Source organism: Myotis myotis, unplaced genomic scaffold (assembly GCF_014108235.1).
Source record: "Myotis myotis isolate mMyoMyo1 unplaced genomic scaffold, mMyoMyo1.p scaffold_m19_p_12, whole genome shotgun sequence".
NCBI classification, from domain to species: domain Eukaryota; kingdom Metazoa; phylum Chordata; class Mammalia; order Chiroptera; family Vespertilionidae; genus Myotis; species Myotis myotis.
Window position 1 is genome coordinate 20,319,218 of NW_023416316.1, and position 10,184 is coordinate 20,329,401.

At 42.9% G+C, this 10,184-nt stretch overlaps 1 protein-coding gene across 1 annotated transcript; it reads left to right on the forward strand.

Annotated features, from left to right (window-relative positions):
* Nucleotides 1-5,839: 5,839 nt before the first annotated feature.
* On the forward strand, nt 5,840-6,877 carry LOC118667222 (V-type proton ATPase subunit G 1-like). Its single transcript, XM_036330118.1, has one exon. The coding sequence runs from the start codon at nt 5,872-5,874 to the stop codon at nt 6,226-6,228; it is 357 nt and encodes a 118-aa protein (XP_036186011.1). The 5' UTR covers nt 5,840-5,871; the 3' UTR covers nt 6,229-6,877.
* The last annotated feature ends 3,307 nt before the right edge of the window (nt 6,878-10,184 follow it).

A 10,184-nucleotide genomic window follows, 5' to 3' on the forward strand; every position in this document is an offset into this window, starting at 1 on the left:
CTATTAATAACCCTATGGAAGAGAATAGTATTATAACCCCCATTTCTCAGGTGAGGCACTAAACAGTGAAAATTAGCCCAAGGCGGATTTACGATTGGATTGCTCTGAAATGATAGATTTACGACAGCCTATGTTCAAATACTATCATATACTGCTTCCTTTACCATCCCATATTTCGTTCTATGAAATAGGCTAGCTTACTCCAAGACAGGAATCTTCCACAACTTATCATGTCATTAACCTACAGTGGTTTCCTGAATCTGTTTTCAAAAAACCTGCCAGCACATCGCTGGCAACTACAATGCAGTGTAATAATCATCTCTCAGCGTCTTAATAACCCCTGTGCATTGAACAATCGAGAGAACAGAAGGGTCAAGTGGAAGGCAACGCCCTGTAGTGCTGTGAATGTGTTTGAGGATTTTCTGCACTAATGCCTGGGGGATACATGGGCATCCTCAGCATAGTAGCGTGTAAGAGCCTCTCACAACATCTGTTCCAACAACATCTCTAGACAGTACATGCAGTATCATCCTTAGAAAACAATTTTCAGAAAGCCCTAAACAATTGTTAAGATGTTTTTGGCCACCTCCAAAGAGGAAAGCAGACAAAACAAGCAATTCATGCTCCGACTCTCTCTATAGAATTTCTTGGTTATTTAGAACCTAGTAGTTATTGAGCCCCTACGTTACATGCCTAGGCTGTAAGGTAAGAGGAAATCAGAAATTTGCGACCTGTGTCCTAGAGTTATTTTACGGTAAGGAATTTGTCAGTACATTTGAAGGTTTTTAAGCAGAATAACTGATCTAGCCATCAGTGACTGGCAAAGTCACTCTGGGGCAGTGTGGAGAGAAGAGGGGGAAACTAAAGATGAAAAGTTCAGAAAAAAAGTGTGGCCCTCTCTGTCATCCCAAACCCAGTGGGAGCCTGAAAAAAAGCAGCATTTTTTTTTTAATGTTTTTATTTATTTTAGCGAGAAAGAGGAAGGAAGAGAGGGAGAGACATCGGTGAGAAAGAACCATCGATTGGCTGCCTCTTGCACACCCTCTGGTGGGGATCAAGCCTGCAACTGGGCATGTGCCCTGACCGGGAATCGAACTGGTGACCTCTTGGTGCATGGGACGATGAAGGTAGCATTATTTTCATACACAATCCTACAAGCTGGGAGTTGTGAGTAGGGCTGCTTGAGAAAGCCACAGGTACCAAGATACCTCTCTCCTGAGGAGATTACGCTCTTTGATGGGCATAGGTGAGTACCCTTCTAGAAAAGACTGCTAAAGAAATTCTCAGGGGGACCACCCCCAAACTATCACAGAGCCAAGCCTGGCCCCCCCAACAGGGGAATCTGGAATTAAGTCTTGCTGTCACAGGCAGAAAATCCCCAAGGCAAGCCCTGACATGTGAGCCTTCCCCAAGTCTCTGTCCATATTACTAGCCTTCGGTCTCACCAATGGAGCCTGGACCTGTGTCCCAGAATCCTAACCTACTTGTTTCTTAGAGCCCAGGGCCTGGGCCCTGGCATTCATAACACTCTCACCACCAACATCATCTCCACATCCGCAGCTGGCTGACGCCTCACTCCCTCCTGGGCAGGACCGTTCAAACTGAATGCTGCCTCCTGTCTGCACCCCAGCAAAACCTGGGCTTAATGTCATATCTGATAAGGGCCTAATCTCCAAAATTTATAGGGAACTCATACAACTCAACAAAAGGAAGATAAACAATCCAATCAAAAAAATGGGCAAAGGATCTAAATAGACACCTTTCAAAAGAGGACATTCAAAAAGCCAAGAGACATATGAAAATATGCTCAAAGTCACTAATCATCCGAGAGATGCAAATCAAAACAACAATGAGGTATCATCTCACACCTGTCAGGCTGGCTATCATCAACAAATCAACAAACGACAAGTGCTGGAGAGGATGTGGAGAAAAAGGAACACTTGTGCACTGCTGGTGGGAATGCAGACTGGTGCAGCCATATGGAAGACAGTATGGAGTTTCCTTAAAAAACTGAAAATGGAACTCCCATTTGACCCTGTGATCCCACTTCTAGGAATATATCCCAGGAAACCAAAAACACCCATCAGAAAGGATATATGCACCCCTATGTTCATAGCAGCACAATTCACCATAGCTAAGATCTGGAAACAGCCTAAGTGCCCATCAGTAGATGAATGGATTAGAAAACTGTGGTACATCTACACGATGGAATACTATGCTGCTGTAAAAAAAGAAGGAACTCTTACCATTTGCAACGGCATGGATGGAACTGGAGAGCATTATGCTAAGTGAAATAAGCCAGTCAATGAAGGAAAAATACCACATGATCTCACTCATTCATGGATAATAAAGACCATTATAAACTTATGAACAATAATAGATACAGAGGCAGAGCTGCCTCAAACAGATTGTCAAACTGCAGCGGGAAGGCCGGGGAGGGTTGGGGGGCAGGAGGGAGGGGGGTAAGAGATCAACCGAAGGACTTGTATGCATGCATAGAAGCATAACCAGTGGACATAAGACATTGGGGGGTAGGGGAGGCCAGGGGATTGTCAAGGGCGGGCAATAAAAGGAGACATATGTAATACTCTTTGTAATACTTTAAGCAATAAAACAGTAAAAAAAAAAAAATTATAAATAAAAAAAAAAAAAAAACAAACAAACCAAAAACCTGGGCTTTAGCTCCTGCTGCCCTGCGCCAGACACCACACCACTGCCCCTTAGATGTGGATGCGCCTGACATTGCCAGCCCCCTTAAATTCATTTCCTCTGCTTCTTGGGCTTCTAGCCCAGTCGCTCTTGCAGTTCCATGTGGTCATATGATTCAGTTTTACCAAAAAAAAAAAGTGAGAAGTGGTCTTCCAGGTCTAGCCCATGAAACCTCACATGTGCCTCTTTCCCCTTCCAGTGGCTGGGTGTTGATTTCCAGGGCATCACTGAGAGCCATTCATTGCAGATGGCAGAGCCTAGCAGCCTGGATCCCTGAATGAAAGCCTGTGCACAGTCCCCACCAACTGGAAATGTCTTGGGCTGTTCACATAAGTGAAAGTAAACTTGAATGTATTTGAGTCATTACACAAACTGCAGTTGGACTATCCAACTAATATAAATAGATCAAGTCCCAATCTACTAATACCCTTTAGAGAATTCTCCACAAGGACCCCCTATTGACGAGGTCACCTCCCTGGCCCTGTGCTCAGTCCTCGCTTGCTGGGTCTTTCTACCACGTGTGGCTGAGATCCCGGCATCTTATCTGTCCATCCCATCTAAGTAAGCACAGCACCTAGGCCAGGGGTGGGCAAACTTTTTGACTCGAGGGCCACAATGGGTTCTTAAACTGGACCAGAGGGCCGGAACAAAAGCATGGATGGAGTATTTGTGTGAACTAATATAAATTCAAAGTAAACATCATTACATAAAAGGGTACGGTCTTTTTTTTTTTTTAGTTTTATTCATTTCAAACGGGCAGGATCCGGCCCGCGGGCCGTAGTTTGCCCACGGCTGACCTAGGGGCTCAGGGATGAGAAAGCTAGATTTAGGGCAAGGAGATGAGGAGTGAGCACATGCACTGCCCTGCACTTCTCTCTCTTCTCTCTCTCTCTCTCTCTCTCTCTCTCTCTCTCTCTCTCTCTCTCTCTCTCTCGGTCTGCTCACCCAGAGACGGCTTGACTGGCATCCCTCAGTGAGGACAGTGCACAGTGCGAGTCTGTAACGTCAGTGTCACTCTGTGAAGAGAGGAGAGGGTGCAAAAAAAGAATGCCCATACATTACCCCCTTTCCTTACTTTTCTAGAGCAGATTTCTAAAAAAATGGTTCTTGTGACAGGAGATGTGGAAAGTGCCACTGTGGAAAATAGTATAGCAAATCTTCAAAAAATTAAAAATAGAATTATGATAGGATCCAGCAATTCCACTTTAGGATGTAGACCCCAAAAAATTGAAAGCAGGATTGCAAAGAGATATTTGTACACCCATGTTCATACAGCACTGTTCACAATAGCAAAATGTATAAGTAGCCCAAGTGTCCACTACAGATGAATAAATAAGCAAAGTACAGTATACATACATACAATGGAATATTACTAGTATTTTGCCTTAAAAGGGAAGAAACACTGGCATAAGCTTCAACATGGATAAACCTTGATATTATGCTAAGAAAAATAAGCCATACACAAAAAATAGAAGGGTGGTTGCCAGGGGCTAGGGAATGGAGGGGGGCGGGGGGGGGGAGAATAAGGGCTATTGTTTAATGGATAGAGTTTCAGTTTTACAAGAAGAAAACAATTATGGGAATGGATGGTGGTGATAGCTGCACAACATTAGGAGTGAATTTAAAACCATGAATTATACTATTAAAAATGGCTATATACACTGCTTTTGACAATAAAAAATAAAAAAGAGGGAGTTCCCTCTGTCTGCCTGTCTCCACAATCTTGGGGGTGGTTTGTCATGTCCTCCCTTTCTTATGGATCCAAGAGGAGTTGTTGAAATTTCAGTCTCTTAGGACCCAATGGTGACTTCCAAGCTCTCTATGTGTTGAACTGGAAATTGGAACTCCCTCTTTTTTTATTGTCAAAAACAGTGTATATAGCCATTTTTAATTGTATAATTCATGGTTTTAAATACACTCCTAATGTTGTGCAGCTATCACCACCATCCATTTCCATAATTGTTTTCTTCTTGTAAAACTGAAACTCTATCCACATTTTATATAGCCCATTATGCCTAGGTATCAAGAAAAAATTAGAAGGCACACCAAAAGTCGAAAAACACAATTTGGTCTGGCTGGTGTGGCTCAGTGGTCAAGTGTCAACCCATGTACCAAGAGATCACCGGTTTGATTCCTCGTTACAGGCTCGATCCCCAGTAGTGGGAGGGGAGGGTGCAGGAGGCAGCCAATCGATGATTCTCTCTCATCATACTGAAAGCCATTCAAGATACTGTTTAAGTTTGCTAATGCTTAGTTTTGCTCATAAGTTCCTAAGGACAGGGATTCAAGAGATTCTCTGCAGAGAAGAAAGATCTGCTTCAAGGTCATTTTTAGTCCTTGACTATTCAAAATGCAGCTGACAACTCACTGTAGACAACTCTCTCTCGCTCATGTTTCCACCTCCCTCTCCCTCTCCCTTCTTCTTCTCTAAAATCAATAAAAGAATATTTAAAAATAAAAAACACAACAATTTGAAGGGATAGAGCATCAGAACCAGATATGGCAAGGATGCTGCAATTATAAGGCCAGGAATTTAAATAACAATAATTACTATGTTAAGGGCTGTAATGGATAAAGTAGAAAACATGCAAAAACAGATGGACAAGCAGTGTAAGCAGAAAAATGGAAATCCCAAGAAAGAACCAAAAAGAAATGCTAGAGATGAAAAACACTGTACTAGAAATGAAGAATGCCTTTGATGAGTTTATTTAGTAGATGAGATTGGCGGAAGAAAGAAAATCTGAGCTAGAGAACACATAAACAGAATCCCCCAAAACCAAAAAGCAAAGACAGTAAAGACTGAAAAAAAAGAAACAATATCCAAGGACTGTGGGAAAACCACAAAAAGTATAAAATACATGTAATGGAAATACCAGGAGAAGAAAAAAAAAAAAAAAAAAAGGAGAAAGAAAACTGAAAAGCATATGAGGTAATAATGACTGAGAATTTCCCCAAATTAATGTCAGACACCAAACCACAGATCCAACAAACTCAGAACACCAAACAGGACAGATGCCAAGTATTTTGGAAAATTTTCTGAAACTATTTACAAAAGCTGAGTATGTTCATACTCTCATGACCCAGCACTGTCACTTTCACTCCTAGGAATATACAAAACGGGAGCGGATTTAGGCCGCTCTCCTCTTGGGGGTCACCGCCGCCATGGCTAGTCAGTTGCAGGGCATCCAGCAGCTGCTGCAGGCTGAGAAGCGGGCTGCCGAGAAGGTGTCCGAGGCCCGCAAGCGAAAGAACCGGAGGCTGAAGCAGGCCAAAGAAGAGGCTCAGGCAGAAATTGAACAGTACCGCCTGCAGAGGGAGAAGGAATTCCAGGCCAAAGAAGCTGCGGCTCTGGGATCCCACGGCAGTTGCAGCATTGAAATGGAGAAGGAAACCCAGGAGAAGATGCTCATCCTCCAGACCTACTTCCGGCAGAACAGGGATGAAGTCCTGGACAACCTCTTGGCCTTTGTGTGTGACATCCGGCCAGAAATCCATGAAAACTACCGCATAAGTGGATAGGGAAGAAGAAAGAAGCACCTGTTCTATGGGTTGGCATCTTATATGCCTCCATGGAATATGAAGCTTTTGCAAAGCTTGAGTTATAATCTTGTGAAAAGGCATTAAATTATTTCTGTGTACTGTATAGTAGGTCCTTTTGCTTTTGGGAGAACAGCAAATCTAGTTTCTTTCTATAAACTTAGAGTTTATCCAAAGATTTCATCTTTTTACCTCATATTTCTCAGAAAGTTAATGAGTATACTTTGTTTTTCTATGCCTTTTAACTGAAGCAACATATAAATATATATAACAATACTGACTTTTTCTTTCTTAGACATGGTAAGAAACACTTTTTTTTTTTTTTAAGAAAGGGATTAAATTAATTTTTTCCCTTAAGCTTTCTTGAAGGTCAGGGGCTTTATCTATGAAAAAGTAGTAAATAGTTGTTTGTAACCTGTGTAAAGCAGCAGCCAGCCTTAAAATACGAGTAGTCCTTTCTGGTGAAGGGTTAGAACAATGAATAGTAGTATAATTGTTTGGGCTGCTTTTAGTATTAATCCAAATTACTAGATGATAGAATTCAAGAACTTGTTACATGTTGTTACTTGGTGTACTGATAATCATTTAAAAGTAAAGACTTTGTCATGCAAAAAAAAAAAAAAAAAAAAAAGAATATACAAAACAACACATATGCACCAAAAGATATGCAAAAGAATATTTACAGCAGCAATATTTTGTAATAACCCAAAATGAAAAACAATCTAAAATTTCCATCAACCCAATGGATCAGATACACAAACTGAGATGTAGCCCGGCCAATGTGGCGCAGTGGTTGAGCATTGACCCATGATCCACGAGGTCACCAGATGGGTTCCCAGTCAGGGCACATGCAGGCTCAATCCCCAGTAGGGGGCGTGCAGGAGGCAGCTGATTAAGTTTTTCTTTCTCTCTATTCCCCTCCCTTCCTCTCTCTCTAAAATCAAAAACATTTTTTAAAAAATTAAGGTGTAGTCATACAATACTAGCAACGAAAATGAGTGAACTACAAGCTACATAAAGTAACATCTATGACCATCATGAACATAATACACACAAAATAAATCAGACACACCAGGATAAACACATGGGTATGTTCTCTTTGTGATCGACAAACAAATTTTGTGCAATTTTCAGAATGCTATACATCAATTAAAAGTTTTCAATGCAAATCTCGCCGAACCGGTTTGGCTCAGTGGATAGAGCTTCGGCCTGCGGACTCAAGGGTCCCAGGTTCGATTCCGGTCAAGGGCATGTACCTTGATTGCGGGCACATCCCCAGTGGGGGGTGTGCAGGAGGCAGCTGATCGATCTCTCTCATCGATGTTTCTAACTCTCTGTCCCTCTCCCTTCTTCTCTGTAAAAAATCAATAAAATATATTTTAAAAAAAAGTTTTCAATGCAAATCTGATAAATGCTGTCTTGAAGAAATGTTACTGTTTCTAATAGAGGTTACTTGCCTTACCAGTTTCCTCACATCCTTGCCTGAACTGAACTTATGTTTCCTTTAGGTCATGGGGTGCCTTGTCCCTTTACATGTATATTTTAATCTCTCTTCTACGGTGAGTTGTCAGCTGCATTTTGAATAGTCAAGGACTAAAAATGACCTTGAAGCAGATCTTTCTTCTTCTGCAGAGAATCTCTTGAATTCCTGTCCTCAGGGACTTATGAGCAAAACTAAGCATTAGCAAACTTAAACAGTATCTTGAATGGCTTTCAGTATGATCCCTTGTGCAGAGTCACCAAGCAGGAGGCAGAAATAAGGGCTCCAGATCTGTGTGCTGGAAGGTAGTGCTAAGTGAAACGAAGAGAGTGCATTGCTAAGAGGTGTATTAGAAAATTAAAACATCTCAATGGTATATGGCCCAGGATGACTGTCCTTCAAACAGGTGTGAAAGAACTTCACCTGGATTTAATTACCACAAAAGTTGTCATAACACATAGTCTGCAATCACAAGGAAGAATCATGGGAGCTTAGGAGGACCTGGAGCCAACTGAGAACATGAAAGGCCAGACTGTGAATGATCGATCACTGGCATAGGAGTGCAGATAGAAATGATAGAATTATTTAAATACACCAATCAAGAGGCCACACACAATGACTGGGCTTCTCTGTAATAATACCATCCCATCATCACACCATCGTAACAACAATAATAAAACATAGCAACTGTGTCTGGAGGAGAATGGACTTCTGAACTTCCTGTCTTACTGGCTTGTGGGGTTCAAGTATTACACATGGTAAATAACTGGCACACATTATTTGTGCTCCAACCTGTATAGACCTCTGGTTTCACCCATAAATTGACTATTCTTCTCAATGAAATAATGTTTTAAAAACATTTTTAACGCCCTAACCGATTTTGCTCAGTGGATAGAGCATCAGCCTGCGGACTGAAGGGTCCCAGGTTCGATTCCAGTCAAGGGCATGTACCTTGGTTGCGGGCACATCCCCAGTGGGGGGTGTGCAGGAGGCAGCTGATTGATGTTTCTCTCTCATCGATGTTTCTAACTCTCTATCCCTCTCCCTTCCTCTCTGTAAAAAGCCAATAAAATATATTTAAAAAAAATTTTTTTTAACATACATTATCTTCAAAACAGTCCTTTCAGATCAGCAGTCATGGCAAAGACTGCTATTTGTCCTCTAACATGAATTACTCTCTCTTCCTCAGTCACATAACTCAAAAATGTCAGGCTGCTCAAAATAAAGACTATAACCTGCTAATGTTTCATGAATTTTTGTTATTCAAAGTTTACCACAAAAGGCATGCATATTTCCTTAGGCTTGAGCCTTATATAATTCTTCCCAGATGGATACTTACATTTTTTAAGCTGAATCGTTTTCCAAGCATATTATTAATTCTTTACATCTTTCCTATCATCACAGGCTTTCATAACACCTAGCGTCTTTTGAAAATTTAATCAAGATGCTATGTACATCCTCTCACAGCTCATTAAGATGTCAACATAACCATGCTGCTTATCAGCCCCTGTAGGACCTGGAGCCAACTGAGAACATGAAAGATTCCTTTTATTTCATACTAGAGGCCCGTTGCAGGAAGATTCCTGCAAGAATAGGGCTTCCTGAGGCCGGAGCAAAGCAGAGAAGGGAGCGAAGCCCACCGAGGCAGCCTTCGCTCCCATCTCCGCCGCCTCACTCCCTCCCCCTCACTCCCTCCCTTCTCCGCCGCCTCGCTCCCTCCCCCTCACTCCCTCCCTTCTCCGCCGCCTCGCTCCCTCCCCCTCACTCCCTCCCTTCTCCGCCGCCTCGCTCCCTCCCCCTCACTCCCTCCCTTCTCCGCCGCCTCGCTCCCTCCCCCTCACTCCCTCCCTTCTCCGCCGCCTCGCTCCCTCCCCCTCACTCCCTCCCTTCTCCGCCGCCTCGCTCCCTCCCACATCCACCGCCTCCCTCCCTCCCTCCTGTCTCCGCTGCCTCGCTCCCTCCTGTCTCTGTCACCTCCCTCCCTCCCATGTCCACCGCCTCCCTCCCTCCCGTCTCCCTCCCTTCCGTGTCCGCTGCCTCGCACCCTCCGGTCTCATCTCCGCTGCCTCGCTCGCTCCCTCTCCGCCGTTTCCCTCCCGTCTCCGCTGCCTCAGCTCCGTTCCCTTCTCCGCAGCTTCGCTCCCTTCTGCAGTGCTTGGCTTCCTTCTATGCTGTCTTCAGTCTTAGGTCTTTGCTCCGTGCCTGTGTATGCAAATTAACCGCCATCTTTGTTGGGTTAATTTGCATATCACTCTGATCGGCTGGTGGGCGTAGCGGAGGGATGGTCAATTTGCATGTTTCTCTTTTATTAGTGTAGATTATTCTCAAGGAAGGTTCAGTTGACAATCTATTTTTATTGAGATTGGGCTGAATTTTTAAGTCAAACTGCAGGATTACACAAAATATTTATAAAAATACATATCTATAAAAATCAACTTTATTCTCTTTAAAAAATACA

Excerpts from the sequence above, each read along its gene's own strand:
- LOC118667222 (XM_036330118.1), top strand. The coding sequence starts at position 5,872 with ATGGCTAGTCAGTTGCAGGGCATCCAGCAGCTGCTGCAGGCTGAGAAG.